The sequence below is a fragment of the Ctenopharyngodon idella genome, chromosome 18 (assembly GCF_019924925.1).
Source record: "Ctenopharyngodon idella isolate HZGC_01 chromosome 18, HZGC01, whole genome shotgun sequence".
In the NCBI taxonomy this organism is placed as follows: domain Eukaryota; kingdom Metazoa; phylum Chordata; class Actinopteri; order Cypriniformes; family Xenocyprididae; genus Ctenopharyngodon; species Ctenopharyngodon idella.
Window position 1 is genome coordinate 35,985,454 of NC_067237.1, and position 26,624 is coordinate 36,012,077.

At 34.9% G+C, this 26,624-nt stretch overlaps 1 protein-coding gene and 1 long non-coding RNA gene across 5 annotated transcripts in view; one reads left to right on the top strand and one right to left on the bottom strand.

Moving 5' to 3' along the window:
• Positions 1-17,267, bottom strand: part of mvda (mevalonate (diphospho) decarboxylase a) — a 43,042-nt gene extending 25,775 nt beyond the window's left edge. For 2 of the 3 annotated variants that reach the window (XM_051871431.1, XM_051871429.1), the window contains exons 1-6: positions 17,055-17,267; positions 16,424-16,494; positions 16,182-16,296; positions 15,945-16,091; positions 15,667-15,866; positions 13,016-13,090 (exon numbers count right to left, since the gene is read on the bottom strand). In XM_051871431.1, the coding sequence (XP_051727391.1) occupies positions 13,016-13,090; positions 15,667-15,866; positions 15,945-16,091; positions 16,182-16,296; positions 16,424-16,494; positions 17,055-17,130 (684 nt within the window). In that variant the 5' untranslated portion in view covers positions 17,131-17,267. Of the gene's footprint in view, positions 1-13,015; positions 13,091-15,666; positions 15,867-15,944; positions 16,092-16,181; positions 16,297-16,423; positions 16,495-16,868; positions 16,951-17,054 lie in introns of all 3 variants that reach the window. The other variant, XM_051871430.1, reaches the window with a different exon arrangement.
• A 1,206-nt stretch (positions 17,268-18,473) lies between these two features.
• LOC127500273 (uncharacterized) lies at positions 18,474-24,570 on the top strand. 2 transcript variants are annotated; one of them, XR_007926292.1, is made up of 5 exons: positions 18,474-18,627; positions 20,964-21,101; positions 21,596-21,682; positions 22,042-22,146; positions 23,557-24,570. It is a non-coding gene; the product is annotated as an uncharacterized LOC127500273 (long non-coding RNA). The 2 variants fall into 2 exon arrangements; XR_007926293.1 differs by having other exon boundaries at positions 20,986-21,101.
• The last annotated feature ends 2,054 nt before the right edge of the window (positions 24,571-26,624 follow it).

The window sequence follows — 26,624 nt, forward strand, 5'->3', positions numbered from 1 at the left end:
CTGGAGTCAGTGCTTCAAGAACCACTACGCACAGACGTATGCAAGACATGGGTTTCAGCTGTCGCATTCCTTGTGTCAAGCCACTCTTGAACAACAGACAGCGTCAGAAGCGTCTCGCCTGGGCTAAAGACAAAAAGGACTGGACTGCTGCTGAGTTGTCCAAAGTTATGTTATCTGATGAAAGTAAATTTTGCATTTCCTTTGGAAATCAGGGTCCCAGAGTCTGGAGGAAGAGAGGAGAGGCACACAATCCACGTTGCTGGAGGTCCAGTGTAAAGTTTCCACAGTCAGTGATGGTTTGGGGTGCCATGTCATCTGTTGGTGTTGGTCCACTGTGTTTTCTGAGGTCCAAGGTCAACGCAGCCGTATACCAGGAAGTTTTAGAGCACTTCATGCTTCCTGCTGCTGACCAACTTTATGGAGATGCAGATTTCATTTTCCAACAGGACTTGGCACCTGCACACAGTGCCAAAGCTACCAGTACCTGGTTTAAGGACCATGGTATCCCTGTTCTTAATTGGCCAGCAAACTCGCCTGACCTTAACCCCATAGAAAATCTATGGGGTATTGTGAAGAGGAAGATGCGATATGCCAGACCCAACAATGCAGAAGAGCTGAAGGCCACTATCAGAGCAACCTGGGCTCTTATAACACCTGAGCACTGCCACAGACTGATCGACTCCATGCCACGCCGCATTGCTGCAGTAATTCAGGCAAAAGGAGCCCCAACTAAGTATTGAGTGCTGTACATACTCATACTTTTCATGTTCATACTTTTCAGTTGGCCAAGATTTCTAAAAATCCTTTCTTTGTATTGGTCTTAAGTAATATTCTAATTTTCTGAGATACTGAATTTGGGATTTTCCTTAGTTGTCAGTTATAATCATCAAAATTAAAAGAAATAAACATTTGAAATATATCAGTCTGTGTGTAATGAATGAATATAATATACAAGTTTCACTTTTTGAATGGAATTAGTGAAACAAATACAAATTTACAAATTTACTCAATCACCTTGAGTTTTCAAGTAAATTTCAAGGCAAATTAACGAGAGCTTAAAAAGTGCTACTTGACTGGTCCGCCATCTTGCCGCCTCCCTCAGAAATCCCCAATAATAACCAACTGCAGAACCGCAGAACCATACGTCATGACAGTCTGAGGACAGTGCCAGACCAACAGTCTGAGGCCGGAAGTGGGCGGGGTAACAGTCTCACGTCGGATGTGGGCGGGGTTAGCGACAAAAACAATCATGGCGGAAGAAGAGAACACGGTAAAAAGTTTATTTGTGTTGTGTTTTTAATCGATCACGTTTATTTGTTGTGTATTTAATTGATCGTTAACAGTTAACATGACTCTAATCTTTTTGTAAATGGGCTTTGCGATGAAGTAATTTTATTGCGTCTTTTGATATTTTACAAATGGATTGTCTCACGTTGTTTGGTTACATATTCATGGTTTGTGCTTTTACTTTGTTGTTAGCGCTGTATTTTGTTTCATTGGTTACATTTTCCTATACTGACCAATGTTTATGTGGATTTTCAGAGGCATATTAGGATTCGGAGAGGCTTTGCTTTACTTTATTTACAGCGATGCAAAACATGCTGCAACAATTTCCACTGCCCAGTGTTTATAAATCGACCAGATGGCACAAGTTAAATGCACACCTTCAAATTCACTCCATAAAGGCTGTTGTCAATGGAGGTATGACATTTTTAATATTCTGAATTTAAAATGTTGTTTTTGCAATGCATTAAGTAGTAATTTTGATTATAGAACTAATGAAACTTCTCTTTTATGCAATTTTTATGGCTATACATTAAAGTTTTTGATTTTGTTGCAGTAAATTAGCAGAAGCTGATCAAAAACAAGGTTAGTTTCATAAGACTTTCATAAACACATAAGCTACTTATACAGATGGTGTGTTGTTATATCTGTCAAATCTTTTCAGGAATAACTTAATATTCTATTGTTTTAGAATGTTCCACAACAGTTGACCAGCTCTGTTGACTGTGGGATCTTCATGTTAATGGTAAGAAAAAAGGAAATGTTAAAAGTTTTTAAAAATGTATGAACTTCTCTTTTCATTAGAATGAAAAACAAATATGAGGGATTTTCATACTTTAAATAGTTAACCCTGGGTGATTGTTAACCTCAGGTAAGCAGAATCCTGGGTTATCTTGATTTATGTTTCACACTGATCATCATTTACCTGGGGTTAACAATTAATCCTGAGTATTCATACGCAGTGTTTCACACTGTACATTACTAAACCCTGGGTTAACATCCTTAATAGCATATTTGCAGTGTCAGTGTAACTGATTGGATGAACAAATCACACAATATGTTTACATAAATGCTCAGGCATTGCACATCCTCATTACATTTAGTCAACTTCACTATCAAGTTTATCCTGAATGGACATTTCAGACTATAAAATAATTAAACAGTATTTTCTGCACTGCAATTGCTGCATTTTCTGTCAGCATTTGTTGTTTTTTCTTCTCAACGCTGAATTTACTATTTATATACAATGCACAGTGTTTCTGTGACTGTCAAAAGCGCATAAATATACAAGCGTAGAGTGTTTGTACCCTTCTCTCATGAAGGAGCCACGGATCACAGAAGACCTCCGCGCTGCACTTAAACGGCTGCACAACAACCAAAAGTCTTCAAAGGTTTAGTGGAAGAGCCGTGCTTTCCGATATTGAAAGAGGAAGACCAGGAACAAGCCCTTCTTCAACCTTCACAGGCTGAAATGGATGACAATAGACAACTGGCCAAAGAGCCTTTAGTGTTTTGCTTCCAAATTAAGGACATTTTTCTTAGTGAGTGTCTGAACAAAAAGAGTCTTGAAATGAATGTTTATGGAGTTTTTTTTGTTTGTTTTAAGATTTAATTTGTCATCATGTACCTCATGCACAGCTAGTATATGATGCTTTTGCTACTTAGGGGGAAAAGTTCATTTTTATTAAAATTAAATAACTTTTGCGTTTTGTTTTTGGGTTTGATGGGTCTGAATTTGCTTAATTCATGTAATCTAGTGTACAACTGTGTAATGTGTATTATGTACTATGAAAAAAATGGTTCATTCTGAAATGCTTGAGTAAAATATACATTTTATGTCAAATAAATATTGTTTGTTAAATACAATGTTGTTTGTTGTTGTTTGTAATATATGTTTGTCATTTTTAGTGTTAGCTTGGTGTTCAATTTTTATTCAGTTAATCATTTAAGACAAAACAAGTTGATGAACTTTTAACTTTAAAAATATTTAAAAGGTTACAAAGGGGTTTAATACACACACACAAATATATGCTTGTAACTTGTGTGTTTGTGTGTGTATATATATGATTAAGCAATTAACAAAATGCGAGTATCTATCCATCTATCTATCATTTCAGTTAGATCGTTTTAATAAAATATTTGACACTAACATGGTTTTAAACTTTAAAACGCTTCAAATGGAGCAATGTCTACGAAGACAAATTTGCTCCACACAATCCGGCCTCAGACTGTTAGTCTGGCGCTGTCATCCTCAGACTGTCATGACGTATGGTTCTGCGGTTCTGCAGTTAGTGCTATCTCGAAATCCCATACTATCGCTGTAGCTGAATAAACAGAAGATTGAAACGCTTTGATTGATTAAACATGACTAATAAACTAAGGTGACCAGATTTCTGAAATGGAAACTGGGGACATTTCCTATTTTAGTGGTCAAAATATTACCAAAATCTCACTTGTATACCTGTATTTTAATAAATAGATAATAACATTTTTGAATGTTTTTGTTTTTAATTGTTGTGGGCTCCTTATAGGCTATTATCACATTCATAATTATGATTTAGTTTTATTATTAGGATTTTTGCTCTGGTTTTTACAGAGCCCCGGACATGACATGCAGGAAAAAATAGTAGCCTAGTACCTCGATTTACTAAAACGTGCGCACGATTAAATTTTTTTTTCTTGCATGTCACGTAGGTTTTAATATAATTCACCAAAAAAAATTTTTTTACACTATTAATAGTAACCAACCACCTTAAAAGCAGTTCAAAACAATATGCCTGTTATGACTTTACAAAAGCACATTACAAAAATATAACAACATAAATAAGAAGATAAATATAAAACAGCATTTAACATTTTTTATTTAATTTAATATTTTAATTTTCACAAGCTGTTTTTAGCTACTGTATATACAGAAATTACAACTGTTTTAACTTTTAACTATTTTTAACTACTATTTTGCATTTTAGACTCATTTTAAGCACAAAGTACGTGTATTATTTTATTTTATTTTTTTTATTTATTAATATCTGAGTGTACCTTTACCACGTAAGACGTGTGTGTAGAAATTGCTGCATTGTGACTGCGGAACTTTTGCGGACGTTTAAAATTGTGCAAAACAATCTCGCACCCTGCTGAGTTATAAAACAAACAGTATTACTTTAATTTAACATGAATAGTTAGTATGTTACTACCTTGAAACCGATAACAATGTTTATTTTGATATTTGACGATAACGGCGCTCTGCTCTGGTCCAGATCCAGATCACATTTCTCATGAAGTAGCGGCGCGCGCGCGACCAAGTGTAGCTGCACAGCCCCCTCTGTTGGTGAACATGATCACTACACAATTTCTCCAGTAGTTTTTGTATTCTATTATCATTGTCATGGTAAATTATTGTGTTTGTGGAGGTTGCACAAACTCCAGCCAGTCAGGACATCGAGTCCAGAGGTTTACTAACAAGAAAAAGGACGGTGCAATCTTCCGTGCCGGGGTGTGTTTTGTGCAGGTGAAAAGACGGGACTTCACTTCTGCATCTGCTTCGAAAAACGCGTTCGTTTTAGACCGGAGGATTATCATCCCGGCGATATGATGGAGTTCAACATTGTAATACTACTGTAAAAGATGATATTAAATGAATAAACTTACACACGCGATATGCTTCTTCACCGTTTTTACGTGAATCACTTTCAACACTGATGAATACAAACTATGTTCACAAATGCATACAGTCTCACACTCACACAAAACAGTTTTGAATTATGTGCTGGTAACTCCAATTTTATTCATGCCATGTACATTCAAGTTCACTCAACTACATACTCATGACGTCATATGCATCCTCACACTATCAGTGAATGGGCACGGAATAAACTCATAACACAGAATTAATGAATTAACACGAAACACATACGATAACACTACTGTCTGTGGTCCGGCCGCCGGCGGGAGACATGATGGTCACGGAGATACAACTCGACGAAAACGTGAATTGTGCACCGTAAGTCTTTTTTTGAATTCTTTAATATACATTTGCTAACTACCAAATCAGTCGTGATGACAAAACCGCTATATCACGTAACGTTAGTGTGGACGGATATTAGGCTAACGAGTATGACATACGCCTGATCAAAGTTTATTTTCTGTTAGTAATCAATACTCCTAGATGCCCAATACTAGCTTTGCTATTGCCTGATACATGATAATAATCTGTACAATATTTTGATCTGAGCAGTGTTACATATCGTTAGCTAATGTGTATATATCTACGAGCTAACTCTGGTTCTCCTCACACAATAACTCTATTTGTCTCTTTTTGACCGTTGTTCTGTCAAATCCTGGCTTGTCCCTGCTGTCTTGGCTGCATAGCAGGCTAATTGTATGGCTGTATTTGTCATACGAGTATGAATAAACATTTACAATTTCCTCAGCGTCCAAACTGTCATTGCAATCCACTGTTTTCCTATTGTTTATATTGACCGCACTCCTTCCCGTTACGTCACTTCCGATTTGGCATTTTTCAGATGCGGAAGTAAAATTTTCTCACATAAAACGACTCCAGAAGCCTAAGTAGCGTATTTATACGTGTATGTTAAAGAAAATCTAGTTCCTACATTTTATTTCTATACATTGAATCACTGAAGCTCTAACCTGTAATATGCACTTTAAGCGCAATTTCAATGTTTTTTTTTTTTAATCGTGCAGCCTTATGGCATTTGCGTGATCATATATTGTAATGCAGATGAAGGATGACAGAAAAGCGGATGCTGCGTTATTAAATATTTTTAACGCGCTAAAATGGCAAAAAAAAAATATATATATATACATTTATTTTATAGTGGGTACGGAAAGTATTCAGACCCCCTTAAATTTTTCACTCTTTGTTATATTGCAGCCATTTGCTAAAATCATTTAAGTTCATTTTTTTTCTTCATTACTGTACACACAGCACCCCATATTGACAGAAAAACACAGAATTGTTGACATTTTTGCAGATTTATTAAAAAAGAAAAACTGAAATATCACATGGTCCTAAGTATTCAGACCCTTTGCTCAGTATTTAGTAGAAGCACCCTTTTGATCTAATACAGCCATGAGTCTTTTTGGGAAAGATGCAACAAGTTTTTCACACCTGGATTTGGGGATCCTCTGCCATTCCTCCTTGCAGATCCTCTCCAGTTCTGTCAGGTTGGATGGTAAACGTTGGCGGACAGCCATTTTTAGGTCTCTCCAGAGATGCTCAATTGGGTTTAAGTTAGGGCTCTGGCTGGGCCATTCAAGAACAGTCACGGAGTTGTTGTGAAGCCACTCCTTCGTTATTTTAGCTGTGTGCTTAGGGTCATTGTCTTGTTGGTAGGTAAACCTTCGGCCCAGTCTGAGGTCCTGAGCACTCTGGAGAAGGTTTTTGTCCAGGATATCCCTGTACTTGGCCGCATATATCTTTCCCTCGATTGCAACCAGTCGTCCTGTCCCTGCAGCTGAAAAACACCTCCACAGCATGATGCTGCCACCACCATGCTTCACTGTTGGGACTGTATTGGACAGGTGATGAGCAGTGCCTGGTTTTCTCCACACATACCGCTTAGAATTAAGGCCAAAAAGTTCTATCTTGGTCTCATCAGACCAGAGAATCTTATTTCTCACCATCTTGGAGTCCTTCAGGTGTTTTTTAGCAAACTCCATGCGGGCTTTCATGTGTCTTGCACTGAGGAGAGGCTTCCGTCGGGCCACTCTGCCATAAAGCCCCGACTGGTGGAGGGCTGCAGTGATGGTTGACTTTCTACAACTTTCTCCCATCTCCCGACTGCATCTCTGGAGCTCAGCCACAGTGATCTTTGGGTTCTTCTTTACCTCTCTCACCAAGGCTCTTCTCCCCCGATAGCTCAGTTTGGCCGGACGGCCAGCTGTAGGAAGGGATCTGGTCGTCCCAAACGTCTTCCATTTAAGGATTATGGAGGCCACTGTGCTCTTAGGAACCTTAAGTGCAGCAGAATTTTTTTTTGTAACCTTGGCCAGATCTGTGCCTTGCCACAATTCTGTCTCTGAACTCTTCAGGCAGTTCCTTTGACCTCATGATTCTCATTTGCTCTGACATGCACTGTGAGCTGTAAGGTCTTATATAGACAGGTGTGTGGCTTTCCTAATCAAGTCCAATCAGTATAATCAAACACAGCTGGACTCAAATGAAGGTGTAGAACCATCTCAAGGATGATCAGAAGAAATGGACAGCACCTGAGTTAGATATCTGAGTGTCACAGCAAAGGGTCTGAATACTTAGGACCATGTGATATTTCAGTTTTTCTTTTTTAATAAATCTGCAAAAATGTCAACAATTCTGTGTTTTTCTGTCAATATGGGGTGCTGTGTGTACATTAATGAGAAAAAAAAATGAACTTAAATGATTTTAGCAAATGGCTGCAATATAACAAAGAGTGAAAAATTTAAGGGGGTCTGAATACTTTCCGTACCCACTGTGTATATATAAAATGTGTGTGTGTGTGTGTGTGTGTGTGTGTGTGTGTGTGTGTGTGTGTAAATACATCTAAATGCCACTTCTGATGCAGAATCTGTTCCTCTGCAGTGGAAAAGGTTAAGGTTAAGGTACAGGTGCTGGTCATATAATTAGTATATCATCAAAAAGTTGATTTATTTCACTAATTCCATTCAAAAAGTGAAACTTGTATATTATATTCATTCATTACACACAGACTGATATATTTCAAATGTTTATTTCTTTTAATTTTGATGATTATAACTGACAACTAAGGAAAATCCCAAATTCAGTATCTCAGAAAATTAGAATATTGTGAAAAGGTTCAATATTGAAGACACCTGGTGCCACACTCTAATCAGCTAATTAACTCAAAACACCTGCAAAGGCCTTTAAATGGTCTCTCAGTCTAGTTCTGTAGGCTACACAATCATGGAGAAGACTGCTGACTTGACAGTTGTCCAAAAGACGACCATTGACACCTTGCACAAGGAGGGCAAGACACAAAAGGTCATTGCAAAAGAGGCTGGCTGTTCACAGAGCTCTCTGTCCAAGCACATTAATAGAGAGACGAAGGGAAGGAAAAGATGTTTTAGAAAAAAAGTGTACAAGCAATAGGGATAACCGCACCCTGGAGAGGATTGTGATGACCAGCACCTGTATACAGTTGCAAGAAAAAGTATGTGAACCACTTGCAGAATCTGTGAAAATGTGAGTAATTTTAACAAAATAAAGGAGATAATACAAAATGCATGATATTTTTTATTTAGTACTCTACCGAGTAAGATATTTTACATAAAAGATGTTTACATATAATCCACAAGACAAAACAATAGCTGTATTTATTAAAATAACCCCATTCATAAGTATGTGAACCACTGATTCTTAATACTGTGTGTGGTTACCTGGATGATCTATTACTGTTTGTTTGTTTTGTGATGGTTCTTCATGAGTCTCTTGTTTGTTCTGAACAGTTAAACTGAACTCTGTTCTTCAGAAAATTCTCCAGGTCCTGCAGATTCTTCAGTTTTCCACCATCTTTTGCATTTTTGATCCCTTTACAGCAGTGACTGAATGATTTTGAGATCCGTCTTTTCACACTGAGGACAATTGAGGGACTCAAACACAACTATTAAAAAAGGTTCAAACATTCACTGATGCTCCAGAAGGAAACATGATGCATTAATAGACAGGGGGTGAAAACATTTGTAATTTGAAGATCAAGGTAAATTGTATTTAATTTGTCTTCCGGGAAACATGAAAGTATCTTCTGTTGCTTCCGAAGGGCAGTACTAAATGAAAAAAAAATGAATATTTAAACAAAATGAGAAAAATTTGAACATTTTCATCCTGTTCATCAGTGAATGTTTGAACCTTTTTTAATAGTAGTCCCTCAATTGTCCTCAGTGTGAAAAGACTGATCTCAAAATCATTCAGTCACTGCTGTTAAGGGTTCAAATATGCAAAAGATGGTGGAAAACTGAAGAATCTGCAGGACCTGGAGAATTTTTCTGAAGAACAGAGCTCAGTTTAACTGTTCAGAACAAACAAGAGACTCATGAAGAACCATCACAAAACAAACAGTCATAGATCATCCAGGTAACCACACACAGTATTAAGAATCAGTGGTTCACATACTTATGAATGGGATTATTTCAATAAATTCAGCTATTTTTTTGTCTTGTGGATTATATGTAAACATTTTTTATGTAAAATATCTTACTCAGGAGAGTACTAAATAAAAAATAACACACATACGGTGGTTCACACCAATGGTTCACATACTTTTTCTTGCAACTGTACTTTATTGTCCCTGAAGGGGACATCACATAAAATATATAGTAAACAATAACAAAATAGCACAACAACAACACATACATTAAAAGAGAGAGAGAAAATAATAATAATAATAATAATACAATAAAATAAACATGAAAAACGTACTTAATGTTATTTAATAGCTTAATTGCAAAAGGAATAAACTAATTTTTAAAATGGTTTAATCTACATCTTGGCATTCTTAATCTCCTACCCAATGGCAGCGTATTTTAAACTCACAGTTCAAGGTGTGTGCTGTGTCATGCAGAATCTTATACAGTATGCCTCCCTCAGTGAAGCCTTTTCATACAGGGTCTGGAGATAAAAGGGTTCTACTCTTCCCATGATCTTCATAGCTGTTTGAATAAGACGTCTAAGCCTGGATTTCAACTGTACTGTCAAATTACCATACCAAAGGCGTATTCCATATCTAATCACATTCTCACTGGAGAATGTGATTAGATATGGAATACGCCTTTGGTATGGTAATTTTGGTATGGTGTTTTTGGTATGGTGTTTTACAGCTTGATAAAACAACGTCATAATCTTACTACTGACACCATATAGTCTGCGCCTTCTCAAAAAATACAATCTTTGCTGCTACCGAGTACACAGATTATCAACATGAACATGCCATGTAAGAGAACTGTGAATATAAACACCAAGACATTTATATGAGGACACCTTTGTGATTGGAACGTTATGAATATGTACAGGGCTATGGTCTCCAATTGCCTTTGGAACGAATATCATCTCCTCAGTTTTCTTCACATTCACAATCAGGTAGTGGGCATCACACCACTCTATAAACTGGTTAATTTCAGAGTGGTAAGATGAGATGTCTTGTTCTTTATATAGTAAGCTAATAATAGCAGTGTCATCACTAAATTCCACAATGTAATTGTTGTTGTTTTTGCTCACACAACTGTCTGTGTACAGTGTAAAGAGAACTGGGGAGCTCACACACCCCTGAGGGACTCCTGTACTAATACAAACCCGATTCCAAAAAAGTTGGGACACTGTACAAATTGTGAATAAAAAAGGAATGCAATGATGTGGAAGTTTCAAATTTCAATATTTTATTTCAGAATACAACATAGATGACATATCGAAGGCTTAAACTGAGAAAATGTATCTTTTTAGGGAAAAATAAGTTGATTTTAAATTTCATGGCATCAACACATCTCAAAAAAGTTGGGACAAGGCCATGTTTACCACTGTGTGGCATCCCCTCTTCTTTTTATAACAGTCTGCAAACGTCTGGGGACTGAGGAGACAAGTTTTTCAAGTTTAGGAATAGGAATGTTGTCCCATTCTTGTCTAATACAGGCTTCTAGTTGCTCAACTGTCTTTGGTCTTCTTTGTCGCATCTTCCTCTTTATGATGCGCCAAATGTTTTCTATGGGTGAAAGATCTGGACTGCAGGCTGGCCATTTCAGTACCCGGATCCTTCTTCTACGCAGCCATGATGTTGTAATTGATGCAGTATGTGGTCTGGCATTGTCATGTTGGAAAATGCAAGGTCTTCCCTGAAAGAGACGACGTCTGGATGGGAGCATATGTTGTTCTAAAACTTGGATATATCTTTCAGCATTGATGGTGCCTTTCCAGATGTGTAAGCTGCCCATGCCACACGCACTCATGCAACCCCATACCATCAGAGATGCAGGCTTCTGAACTGAGCGCTGATAACAACTTGGGTTGTCCTTGTCCTCTTTAGTCCAGATGACATGGTGTCCCAGTTTTCCAAAAAGAACTTCAAATTTTGATTCGTCTGACCACAGAACAGTTTTCCACTTTGCCACAGTCCATTTTAAATGAGCCTTGGCCCAGAGAAAACGCTTGCGCTTCTAGATAATGTTTAGATATGGCTTCTTTTTTGACCTATAGAGTTTTAGCCGGCAACGGCGAATGGCACGGTGGATTGTGTTCACCGACAATGTTTTCTGGAAGTATTCCTGAGCCCATGTTGTGATTTCCATTACAGTAGCATTCCTGTATGTGATGCAGTGCCGTCTAAGGGCCCGAAGATCACGGGCATCCAGTATGGTTTTCCGGCCTTGACCCTTACGCACAGAGATTGTTCCAGATTCTCTGAATCTTTGGATGATATTATGCACTGTAGATGATGATAACTTCAAACTCTTTGCAATTTTTCTCTGAGAAACTCCTTTCTGATATTGCGTCACTATTTTTCGCCGCAGCATTGGGGGAATTGGTGATCCTCTGCCCATCTTGACTTCTGAGAGACACTGCCACTCTGAGAGGCTCTTTTTATACCCAATCATGTTGACAATTGACCTAATAATTTGCAAATTGGTCCTCCAGCTGTTCCTTATATGTACATTTAACTTTTCCAGCCTCTTATTGCTACTTGTCCCAACTTTTTTGGAATGTGTAGCTCTCATGAAATCCAAAATGAGCCAATATTTGGCATGACATTTCAAAATGTCTCACTTTCAACATTTGATATGTTATCTATATTCTATTGTGAATAAAATATAACTTTATGAGATTTGTAAATTATTGCATTCCTTTTTTATTCACAATTTGTACAGTGTCCCAACTTTTTTAGAATCGGGTTTGTATATTGAGAGTCAGAGATCATCTTGTTAACCTTAACCTGTTGGATTCTGTACGTTAAAAGAGAAAAGTACCATTTTATGATATAAGGATTTACATCCATCTGTTTCAGTATCTCCAGTAATATATATGGTCCTCCAGTAATATTGAAAATTGAACTAAAATCAGTAAAAAGAAGGTGTGTATATGCCCGAGTCCTCCAGATGTTTAGAGACTAAATGGGTGATGCTCCCTACTGCATCATCCGCACTCCTGCCCTGTCTATAAGCAAACTGCCATGGATCTAATTTTGAGGTTACTTCACTTTTCAATAAAGACAATATATTTCTCAAAGCATTTTCCTACGATTGATGTTAGTGCTACAGGTCTATAATCATTATTCTCAGATGGATGGATGGTTAGCTCGAAGTTCCTCCATTTTTCCATGCACGGATCTGGCATTGCACAGAATCATCGACGGTAATGGAGGTTTATTTCCTCGTCGTCGAAGACACTGCCATATTCATATATGTGCACTTACTTCATGTCACATGCACACACTCTCAAGTGGCCAAGACCACATGTGTGAGTATTGGGACAAGCCCACTGATTCATTCAGTAACAAAACGTTATTTGGAATTTTTAGAGTTTGCAGAACAAAAATACAAAAAGTAACTGGCAACTTGTGTCTAAAAAGTAAGTTAATCAACATTAACTTGCTGTTTTTTTCCTACTTGCAGTCAGAAAATCAGGACAGCTGATTACCTGAGCAAATATGCAGAACAACAGCACTCTTGATTGTGTGATATTGTTAAAATACACCCCCAGTAAGGACAAACAGATATGAAGAAACATTTGTACCTTCAGAAGTTGACTTGTTTTCACACTAGTGTGCATTCCAGACGTGCTCCCAACAGACTTCTGCTCAGCACTCACCTGAGAGAAAACATCTTCATATCAGATACAGAAATGAGTAGCTGACAAATAGACATTTTTCAAGATTTCAGAGAAAGCTGTTTATATCTGCTGAGGGAAAGTGTATGTTTTAAGATGCTCAACATGTTGAACATGCATGGCATGTAAATTCAGCAGTACGTTTGATTTGCTTTGAATAAAAGTTTCTGTTAAATTAAAAGTAGATCCAGCGAACCACATCTGACGTTTTAATACAACTACTAAAATAAACACAATGATTTTGTTCACAACATCATGTGTGTTGAGAATAAAATAGACAAGCATTTGGGAATAACTGTGGTAACTTTTTTGTGCTTCATCAACATGCAGTGATACATTGATGTAGTGAATGTGAAGTCAAGAAAAATGATAAAATACAGACCACTTGTGTTACCTAAGACAGATGTTAATTTTAGACTTATATTCCTCATAAAGTGTGAGGTTTTCCTGTCACTAAATCTGTTTTTGCATCCTGAAGGATACAGACACTTGGTGCAAAAACTTCATCAAAGATAAAGACAATGAGAAATTTAAGTGGTTTTATTTTACATTTGACTTCAAATTTTTTCAGTTTCTCAATGTTTACCTCAGCTGTTAGACACTAGACTAGACTGATTGGAAGGATATTTTATATTATATTGCTGGTAGGTCCAATTTAAAAAAAATAAATAAATAAAAAAAAATATATTTTATTTTAAATTTTTATTTTATTATTTTATTAAATTCTTATCTTTTGTTGGTATTATATTAGTTTGTCTTAAATAATTGCTTGATGACTTTAAACAATGTTTCATAAGAGGTTATTAAATGCTTAAAGGGTTAGTTTACCCAAAAATGAAAATTATTCCATAATTTACTCACACTCAAGCCATCCTAGGGTGTATATGACTTTCTTATAAATATATATATATATATATATATATATATATATATATATATATGAATTATATGAATTATGTATATGAATTATATTGCTTTTGCTGATGTCCAAAGCCTTTATTTACATTTATTTATTTGTCTGTTTCATTATTTAGTATGAAATCCCTATTAGGTTGCATGGCACCAGATGTGGGCCTCCATGCCCATATCTTATGCCGTATATGATATGAGTGAAAGACCGTGGGGGCCTACATCAATGTTTTTTCAGGTGGTCCAGAATTCCCTAGCTATGGCCCTGATCTTGACTGAATAACTTAACTAGCTTTAATAAAGAATATTCTATATTTAATGTGTACGGTAAGACTATGCAGTGTTATATGCAGTGTTATTTTACATTTGATTATTCTTTTTTTTTTTTGTGGGCTATTACTTATCTGAATACTACTGTGTTAGTACATAGTTCAAAGTTGTGTTCAAAGATCGGAAAACTAATCCATATGAATTGAGTGGTTTAGTCTGAACCTGAATTACACGCGAGAACAAACCTCTTCTGGAAGCTCAAATGTGCTGCGTAACGCACGAGAATGAACCTCATTGGTTACACAGCACATTTGAGCTTCCAGAAGAGGTTTGTTCTCGCGCAACATTTAGGTTCGGTTGAGCTTCTGCTTATGTTTGCTGATCAAAGTTTATATGTGAGCAAAATCCTAAATTAAAACTGTTCATCATAAAAAGCAATCGAGTCTCTTTAGGAACTTTGGGTTAAACCACTCAATTCATATGGATTAGTTTTCCAATCTCTTTATGAACTTTTTGAAGCATCAAAGTTTCAATTGCATAGGCCATCTATGGAAGGACAGAAAGCTCTCAGATTTCATCAAAAAGATCTTAATTTGAGTTCCAAAGATGATTGGAAGTCTTACAGATTTGGAACGACATGAGGGTGAGTAATTAATGACAGAATTTTCATTTTTGGATGAACTAACCCTTTAATTTGTATTATTGTTCTGTTGAATTTATTTGTCTGTTTTGTATGTAATTGTAGTTTCTTTGTTCTTATTGTATTGCTGACATTTTACTTATCTTGTGTAATTATTTTGAGGACTTTTCCTTACATTAGTTAACCTAGTATTAGTTTTTAATGAAGTATCGATAATTGTGAAATTTCACTGATATTTAAAAATTACTTATATCGTGAAATAAGACTTTGATCATAATGCCCACCAATAATAGTGTGATTTCAATATTGACCAAAAATAATCGTGATTATGATTTTTGTCATAATCAAGCAGCCCTATCAGCAATGTTTAAATTGTTGGTCTATGTACATGTGACTTTGACAGATATCCTATTACAAAAAAAAGTACAAAAAGACAGTGGACTCACTGACCAACTCAAATTATCATAACTGTCTTAGGCACACCACTATATTCATCCCAGTTGTTTTGATTGTGTATTTACTGTGGCTAGTGGGGGTTCTTAATATAATATAAAGAACCTCTCTCAAAACCATGTTTCATTCAGTTGTGCGTTGTCTAACTGTTTGAAAGGAATCCTGTATTTTGAGGGCCAGATTCAAGTGACCATGTGTATCAGAACACAACTAATTAAAGAAATAACCTTTTATCCACATTATATGTATGCTGCTGCCATTCTAAGGGTTAAATCCACACACTCACCACTAGGATCAATACTCTGAGCTCTGGCCAGTACGACTCAGATTCCACTTGTTCAGCGATACTGTCTTTCCCATCTGACCGTTCCCCCATCTTCCACTGGACAAAGCCACCATACAAACTCCTGCATGCACTGCCAGAGCCCTGTCGTGCCACTGCGGACAGCTCACCCTCCACACCAAACAAGTGTGACAGTGTGTACACTAAAACAACCAGAGTTTTCACATCATAATCAGGAGCACAGAATATCATACGTTTTATGTAATTTCTTTTTTACTTACCTAGACAGGCATAGCCTGCTGCAGAGGATGCCAGGCCAGCAGCAGTGGGGAAATTATTCACAGAGCAGATATGGACCTTGTTGGACACTATGCTGACATCAGAAGTTGGATCACCAGTATTCCGTCTCTTGCGAGCTAACCTTCGAACTAGTGAATTAAAATTAGTTTAATGTCACAATGACAGCTCCTGTCATTCAGTGCTTAATAATGTTAATGTTCTGAAAGTCAGGGACATACTTTCCTGCAGACATGACTGCAACCTGGGACAGCTGATATCCTCCTCCTTGCCATTCAACCAGATGCGGTCTTGCTGGAAACTTCTGCTGCATGCAATTGTTGTCATTGTTTTGAGCTGAGAAAGAATTATAGTATATAATGGCAACTTTGCTGTTTCAGCTAATAATCTGGAGCTCTTAAAATGCATTGTGGTACAGCAAACAGATGTTGACAGGACTAATAACATGAGGACTATCAGTCACCTGCTCCTGATGCAATGTCACACTGAGGGATGAATTGATTGGCAGAATGAGATCTTCATCGCGTTTCCCCCCTGATTCAATGGCAATAAGTAATAACTCAACAAAACTCTGAGTAGAACATGTTCAATATTATAAATATTAATTCACATTTACAAATGTGCGACTGTCACTGCATTGTATTAAGTATAGATTTTTCTCTTCACTAAAATTTATTTTTCTTCATTTTTGCTCAATGCCTTCTAATCAGCTGGAGCTTTGGAGATTTTTGGGTTCCTCACTTTGGCTTGCTTAGAAAATCGTGATTTCAATATTGACCAAAAATAATTTTGATTATGATTTTTGTCATAATCAAGCAGCCCTCTCAGCAATGTTTAAATTGTTGGTCTATGTACATGTGACTTTGACAGACATCCTATTACAAAGTACAAAAAGACAGTGGACTCACTGACAAACTCAGAAGCGAAATCTGCTCTTCTTGCAAATTATCGTAATTATCTTAGGCACACCACTATATTCATCCTAGTTGTCTTGAAAATAAAATGAACACAGTAAAGATGAAAAAACTTTAGAACATCTTATAATAATCACAAGTGAATATTTACAATTACGTTTGAAAGACATGCACACTTACAGTATTTGATGACCGCAATGTTCACTGGTGCAGTGCAGGTGACCATAGCAAGATTTTGGTGACCGTTTTCCGGCATATTCCTAAGATTATAAAAATTAACAAATAGATGATTTAACAAAAATGAATTATTTACACATACAACATGGACTGGATACAGCTACTGCTCGACAGTCAAAAAACAGAAAGCAAATGAAACACAACTCTGAATTTGGATTGGTTTACGCTGAACACGAGGGTCCGTATTTGACCAATTAGAGGGATCACCGTACAACCCCATATAAAGTGAACCAATGATTGGGATCAGACCATGGTTTTACGCAGAGACGGTCAGCGGCATTGTCGAATAGAAAGCCAGATCCTCTGCGCATGCTCAGTGTCACCAAAGCTCAAAAACGAATCGTGATGGGAGAAAGGAAGCTTTTCGAAACTTTTAATCAATCATTCACTGGTTCGAAGCTCTCGAAACGCCACACGCTGGCGACGTCTGCTGGTCAGAACAGTGTAAATGCAACGAAAATTCAGCCAAATTTAGCCAAAACATACAGCCAAAACAAATCAGTTGAAAATATATTATTGAAAGTGTAATCTATCAAATGCAATTAACAAATCATCTATTACATATGGAGTGTCTGTATAATATTCTTTGCTTTATTAAATTGTAAGGCTGGTGTTACGGAGAGCTTGGTTAATCAGCCCAGTAAGACACTTATAAAACTCTTCCTTTGTATTAATGTGTCATTAAATGTCTACAAATCAGTAGTGTGCATGAGTAAGTTTAAAAAGTTGGAAGCAGAATTAAATTTAATTTGGTAAATTCTAGACACATTAAGAAAAATGTATCTCTATAAGCAGGCTTTGAAAATATTGGATAAAAAGTAAAATTTATATGCATCCTTGTAAAATTTCAACTAAAATATGATCTTTTAAACTGGGAATAGCCTACATGATTACATTTGCAGATATTTTACTTATATTTTTTTTTCATGGGATGGCCCCACTTCCGCTTAATGAGTTCATTAGACAAAATTGCAATTCATCTACCAGAGCTACTACTAGAGGGGATAGTACAATCAAAGACTTTATATACAGAAAGACATTGCACTCGTATTATGAATGGGAGTAAGTGCAACACGCAATATGGCGAATAAGTCCCGCCTTCTAAATAGTACGGCCCATTATGAGCAACATGTGTAGCCCTATATTATATTTGTGCGCACAAAGTTCAAACTTCTCAAAACTTTGTAAATATGGAGAACAAGAAATTAGCAAACATGCGTAGTTTAATGAATTTATGCTAGTGGTGAAGCTAAAATCAAATTCTGTATCAGCCATTTCAACTGGTAGATTAATGTTGTCCACTAGAGGGAGCCACAGGATAAGGAATAGATGCATAGATCGTATTCATTTGTACAACCGTAGTGTACTGACAGTGCTATTGTCTGGCTTATCTAACATCAGATGGAGTCAATAAGTATGTATATGAAGTTCATGATTGAGGACTAATTTGCCAGAAATATAGTCAGTAGATCTAATATGGACTACAGTATGGCTGATGTGACATCAGAAGGCGTCAGTAAGTATATATATATATAAAGTTCAAGATCGAGTACTCTTTGGCCAGAAAAAATGTCCATTAGGTCAAATATGCAATACTCTATAGCTGACGTTTCATCAGGAGTCAATGAGTATGTATACAAAATTCATGATTGAGGACTCTTGGGACAAAACATGTTTAAGTATGTCTAATATGGACTTTGGCTGAAATAAAATCAGAAGGAGTCAATGAGTATGTATACAAAATTCATGATTGAGGACTCTTGGGACAAAACATGTTTAAGTATGTCTAATATGGACTTTGGCTGAAATAAAATCAGAAGGAGTCAATGAGTATGTATAGAAAGTTCAAGATCGAGTATTCTTGGGCCAGGAATATGTTCAGTAGGTTTAATATGGACAACTGTGTGGCTGATGTGGCATAGGAAGGCTTCAATGAGTATATTTAAAAAGTTCAATATCAAATACTCTTTGGCCAGAAATATGTTCAGTAGGTCAAATGTGGAGTACTGTCTGGCTGATGTAACATCAATAGGACTCTGTATACAAAGTTCAAGTTCAAGAACCTTTTGGTCAGAAATATGTTCAGTTTATGAATGGATTACTGTACGGCTTCAATACCCCAAGGAATAAGTTAGTTGTAGTGTACATTGCCATAGAACAGCGCATGCCTTGTATGTTATTCTTCACTGCACAACAGAATAATTCATATTTTGAATGCAATGTCACAGGATATGTTATGTGTTATCTCTTCAATGCACATATGAAATAAGTTATTAATTGTATTTATTGCAATGCAAATAGCACATGTGGTATGTGTTATCTGATCAATGCACAACTTAATAAGTTGGTTCTTGTATACAATGTAATGAAACAATGCATACCTTCCCTTGTGAAAAAGAAGTGCACTTAATTGTATTGAAAGTGTACTTTTTGTGTACTTCAAATCTTAAAAGTATACTTTTTAAAAAGTGCACTTGCAGATAATATAATATAATTAAAATTAAAGGTCACTTAATTGTACTTAAAAAGAATATACTTTAATGACAATATTTATTAACACGCTTAAGTGCACTTTTTAAAAATGCACTTTTTAATAATGTCTAATTAAGCTTTACTTACAGAAAGTACACTTTAATGACAATATTTATTAACACGCTTAAGTGCACTTTTTAAAAATGCACTTTGTAATAATGTCTAATTAAGTTTTACTTACAGAAAGTACACTTTAATGACAATATTTATTAACACGCTTAAGTGCACTTTTTAAAAATGCACTTTGTAATAATGTCTAATTAAGTTTTACTTAAAGAAAGTACACTTTAATGACAATATTTCTAAACATGCTTAAGTGCACTTTTTAATAATCTCTAATTAAGTTTTACTTAAAGAAAGTACACTTTAATGACAATATTTATTAACACGCTTAAGTGCACATTTTAAAAATGCATTTTGTAACAATGTCTAATTAAGTTTTAATTAAAGTAAGTACAATTTCATGACAATATTTCTAAACACACTTAAGTGCACTTTTTAAAAATGCACTTTGTAATAAAGTCTAATTAACTTTACTTAAAGTAAGTACACTTTCATGACAATATTTCTAAACATGCTTAAGAGCACTTTTTAAAAATGCACTTAATTTTTACTTAATTATGACTTTATAGTGTTTTAAATAAGTACACTTATTTTGATGTATTGACTAATATACTAAAGCACATGAAAAATAATTTATTTTAATTTCAACTTAAGTGTGTTGTCCAAAATGACATTTGTTAATGTATTTTAAATGTGCTTAGTCTTTAATATATACTGTGTGCATTAATACACCTGAAATGTATTTTTCTTTTGAATTTCAATATACTTGCTTATACAGTATAATCCAGTACAACTTATTGTTGAAATTTTTATCACCAGCTCCTGCTCTAAACTCAATTAGTGTCAGTTTTCTACATAATATTTGACATAAAATGTAATTTATGGAGTGCTGTATTACTAATGCAATAGTGCTGTGCTTTACATATGTTTATAATACTTTTAATATCATTACGTTGTTCTAAGTCGATTAAACATATTTAATTGCATTAATTGCAAGCAAAAGTTTAACAAATTTAAACAAAATACATTTGAATTCATATTCAGATAAAATACATTTAATTTTAATCAGACTAAACTGTAAAAATGATTGACTTTTAGTTAGGTGAATGAGTCAAGTTCTGTAAACTTACAGTCTAACTACAACAATGAATTAGAAAAACTTCAACTTGAACAGAAATTAAATCATGCACGTATTTTTTTTTTTTTTTTTTTGCAATTTTCAAAATACTACGTCATGACGGCGCACTACTTCACCAGAGTTTGAAAAATGCACTTTCAGCCATCTTTCTGTAATCGCGATGCGTGAGGCAACTTTGCTGATCAAAGAAGAAACCAAAGGAGCGCACGTTTGGATGACTACAGATGAGACGTTATGTACTACAAATAAAGAGGCAAGTAAGTATCTTGATATATGCTTTCTTTATTTTTATTTTTTCACCGTAACATAGCAGTTCTTATTGCCATTAAGAGTGTAACTTATTTAGTTTAATCGCAATATGGAGGTGAATTAATCATGTTTCCTGTAATTTATTTATGATTGCATTATAATAATTTCTTATATATGAATGTGATCGCGTGTGTGGGCGTGTTCAAAGAATTTGGCTGCTGAAAATATAATATTTTAACTGAACTCTGACTTTTTAAATAATTTTAAATGACTTAAAGTTAAATTTGCAGAACTAAATTCACAGATCTGATATTGTAACATTCAAAGACATTTATATACATTTAATCCATCTAATCGCTAGTTATAACCACCAGTAATGTTCAAATTATCACCCCCTCTAGAAATGCTTCTTATAATCTATTTTTCTTTTTGCATTTGAAAAGTGAGGTGTTCAATTACTGTTTGTGTTTGTAATATATAATATTTTTGTGCTTCTCTGTAGTTATATATTCATTTTGTAGGATCAGTACAGATTTGTTATTGGAGATACAGTGCAAGCTGTGTGGAATCAAAGACCCGTATTGATGAGGTGATGTTACAAGTTTCGCCATTAATTCTGCCATTAAATCAGCCAGCACACCCTGATCACACACTACAAGCTAAAACACTGCCATCAACTATCCTTATAGCTTTTAAATGCTTTGAATCTTTTTTATTTTCTATAAATTCTCATCTGTGCACTTACAAATCCCCATCTAATAATTATATATTTATATATAATGATATTTTATCATTATTTTTAAAGTAAAAACGCATTCTGTGTGAACGACCCCTCAATTTGCTTGGGTCTTGGGTTATTTATCTATATTTGTGTAATTGATAAAGTTATGTTTAATTCCCTGTAAAGTAGGAATAAAAACATTTATAAAATGTTCTCTATGTTTAAAGGCCAGTGTCAGTGAAGATGGTGTGGTCACTGGAATCCTGGTGTTTCTGGGATATGTGAAGGAGCCTCTCCCAGGATTCTACTTCAGTGTTGTCCTGATGACTGAGGTAATTCATCTTAGGTGATGCAGTTGCGGTCAAAAGTTTACTTACACCTTGCAGAATGAACTGCTTCATCAGGGAAGTACTAAATAAAAAGACAACATGCAAATTTTTATGATCCCTCTTATTGTTAAAATTATTAACATTTTGCAGATACTGCAAGGTGTTAGGGTGATTTGCCTACAGTGGTTCAGGCTGCAGGATGGCCGAATGATTAAAGAAACGTTATCAGACAAGAAACTTATAGTTTTCTACCATCTTGCTATTACCACTCACTGCCACTTTTACCAACGACGGAAATAAGTGCAGTTACAATAGCAAAATATGTGGGAGAGCATTATGATAGCGAAACAATATTATATTGCAATACATCGCACATCAAAGTTAATACCGAATCAAAACTAGTTAGCACACAATTTATAATTGAAATAGTTTAATAATATTTGGTTTAGGGCTGCACGATATTGGAAAAAAATGACACTGTGATATTTTTTCTGCAATATATATTGCAATATGAAAAAAATTCACCAGATGACTTAAATAGCTCTATTTGGAAAGAATTAATCATTCTAGGATGATTGGGTTGATTTTGTAGGTGAGTGAATGCACATAGAAAATAATGAACAAATTATAAGCATAGATAAATATAGAACAAAGAAACAAATTAAATAAATAGTGCTTTATATTTTTCAGTCTAACAGCATTCAGTAGGGCTGGGTATTGACACAGTTTTCACGATTCGATTCGATTTCTATTCACAAGCTTACGATTCGATTTCAATTCAATATCAATTATTTTGGATGTATATCAGATACAGTAAATGGCAAATTTTCTTGAGGAAAAAAAATCTCTCAAATAATGCTGTAAACTATACGAGGGTGTCACTATGTACTATATTACTATAATATTGAAGGTTAAAATTAACTTATTTACATACCAACACTTAAATTACACTCAATTATGTTTTTTTTATAATAAAGTTATAATACTAACTTTAGAATTACATAATCATATTTCTACTCCAATTCGTTTTTTGAAATATAAACATTTAAATCGTGGCTGTCATAAATGATTTATTCAAACATGCATTAAGTACATAAATTAATTATAAATAAAATAAATATTTAAAATAAAATTATAATGAATATGTAACGTGGTGCATATATTGGCCGCAGGCTTCGATCACTATCAGCAACTCTTTGCCTTTAGGAATAGCAAATGGGTCTAGGAGGGTGGTGGAAAAGGACAGCAAATGTCTTTGTTCATTTTTGATTATTTTCAAACCTACAAAAGTGTATATAATCTTTGGAGTGCAACTATATATCTATATCTATTGCTTTCATTCAATTGAGCCAATTATAATAATGGACTGACTCTGTTTACAAACAATTGTTTTTTTGTTTTTTTTTCCTCAAGGTATTTTTTGTTTTTTTGTTTTTTTACTTTCCTGCCTCTTTGGAACATGTCCATTTACGCATACTGTGTAGAGATGGTGCGCAGCTTCATGGACATTTGAGGTTTTCTGCCGATGGAGAGCTTTTGGGACATTGACATAAACAGCACTTTTTCCTACAACTTCAAAGTTGGTGACAGACAATTTTGGTTTTCTTGTTTATGTGCCTTTGGAATTCGTCAAGTTTTCTTTTCAAAATTACATTCACTGTAATGCTGGAGTAAGATTTTAAAAGAAACCTTTTGGTCCTGTTTAATGTTTGTGCTAGTAAAGGTTTCAGAGCTTATAAGTAACAAGGTTCGGTAACACTTTACAATAAGGTCTCATTTGTTAACATTAATTAATATATTAAGACAACATGATCTAACTATGTGCATTAACTTTTTTACAGTATTTATTAATCTTTGTTAACATTATGTAATAAAAAAAAATAGATTTTTCAAGTGAGTTAAAATGTATAGTCATTGTTCATGTTAGTTTACAGTGCATTATCTATTAACATATGCAACTTTTGATTTTAATAATGCATAAGTAAATGTTAAAATTAATATTAACTAGGATTTATAAATGCTTTAAAGTATTTTTCATTCATAGTTCATGTTAACTAAAGTAGTTAACTAATAAAAAGTTATTGTAAAGTGTTACAAAGTTTTGAATCTTTTCTTTTCTTTACATTTTGTTTGTATTAAGTCATGGGTGTTATCTTATTTATCATCTTATAGATCATACAGAATGATTTTTTCTGAAAATGTAAAAATACAGAAAGTATTGTGATGGGTAGGTTTAGGTACCTTTGTATGTGAGGGAGAAAATGACTCACTGTCCTCCAGACTCTTTGTAAATGAGAGTTAAAGTGTTGTAATTGTTTGTGATTGTGTATAGTGTTTCTTGGGTTTTCTTGTCCATCAACAAAAAGGTTTTTGTGTATTTGTTTTAGAGATTGTTTTGTCAATAAATGTAGAGGGTTTCAATTTGCATTTGTTTTGATTGTAATATTTTGAAATATACTAAATTGTAACTTCATTATTATATAATAATGTAATAACAAATGTATTAAATTAAATAAAAATGTATGTAAATAATGTAATTACAAATGTATTAAATTATATAATAGTGTACATGTAAATGACATTAAAGTATATTTTAGTTCACATTAATTGCTTGTCACAAATAGAATGCACTTAAGCGGCTGAAAACATTACATTTAATTCACACTTAAGTGTATTGATAACTGATATTAAAATATATTTTAGTTCACATTAATTGCTCATCAGTACATTGAGCAGTGCACTTCAACTATATTTTAAAGATACTAGAAGCAATTACGAAGGTTATCATAAAGTTGTATTAAAGTCCCACTTAAGTGGTTCAAAAAAATCACTCAAAAGTTCAACTGATTGCATTTAATATGAACTTAATCTGTGATACATTTGAAATTAATTACAAATAGAATGCACTTAAGCGATGAAAACATTACATTTAATTCACACTTAAGTGTGTTCTTTTAAAGTATATTATTTGTGCAATAAGTACACTTTTTTTCACAAGGGTAGAGTATTGCATATTTGACTTAATGGACATATTTCTGGCAAACTAGTCCTCAGTAATGAACTTTCTATACATACCCATTGACTCCATCTGATGTTAGATCAGTACAGGCAGTAGTCCACTGTCCTGGACTCCTGGCTCGTAGGAATTTTGGGGTTCGTCACCTGGAACTGGCAAAGCAGCTTTCACCTGCGAGTAGATAGATTTGATAGCTTTATCATGGCCATCAAGATTATTGGAAAGGCTTGAACCCATGTCATACATGTTTCTGCCATAATTTTACACAGTTTTGATTTTTACAGTCTGATTGGTCTTTTCCAGTGTGCCAACATTTTGTGGGTGAGTTTTCCAATTTATTTTTGAATTTTGAATTCTGTGATCTCAATATCACTGGACAATCTTTCCAGTACTCCCCACCTTGGGATAACTTCTCTTATTAGAGCTTTTGCTACAGTCGTAGCATCAGCTTTTCTACTTGGAAAACACTCAACCCACTCAAAACATATCAACAATGTCAACTCAAAGAAATCCATCATGATGTGCTGAAAAGGAAGTTCTGGTGTGGGGTGGGTGGAGTAAGTTTGTGGCTTTCTTCGTCTTCCCACGTTATTCGCTGCACAGATATAACAGTTATGACAGAATTTCTCTGCCACAACTGTAAATCCTGGGGCCTCCCAGGAAGTTCCAATTAGAATATTCATTGCCAATTTTGAGGTGTGGTATGCCCCATGACACCACTTTGCAAAATTTAGATACAATTGTTTTGGCAGGAAAGGCTTTTTTTTTTTTTTTTTTTTTGCATCTTTCCATACCCCATCTTCACATTTTGCACCCCCCTCCGACCAACATTTTTTCTCTTGATCGGTTGCCATATTTTGAATCAACGTTGGTGTGAACTGAAAATTAGTCAAATGAAAATGAGTCATTTGTGACTGCATTAGCAGAGCCTGCATTGCATGTGGAATAAACACAGTTAAAGGGTGGAATGAGCACGCTAAAACAACTTCAGTAGCGGCAGCTATCAAACAAAGGCACTATGGCATTCCACGTACGACAGTGTCTAATCGTTTGGAGTAATATGCAATCGGTCGACAGTGATCACCGTGGGGTTGTGTTAAAACCGCGGACATGAACCCCAATTTTTCGGAAACGAAGAGCTCAAAAAATGTTTTTGAATAGTCAGATATGGTGCATTTGAGAGAGCCAATTTCAATTTTTCAAATTCAACCTGTCATTCCTCTGTCCATACAGATTTGTCAGTTAGAAATTTCTGTTCATGAGCTGCTGTTAGTAGAGGATTTGAAATTTCTGTTTTATCTTGGATCCATGGCCTACAATATCCCATAACTCCCAGAAATTACATCATTTGTTATTTTGTGGCGGGTTTTGGAATTTTCTGAACTGTTTCAGTTTGTTCAAATCGTAGCGTGCAACCTTTTGCTAAAATGAGGTGACCAAAGTACCTAACTTCCTGCTGTATTAA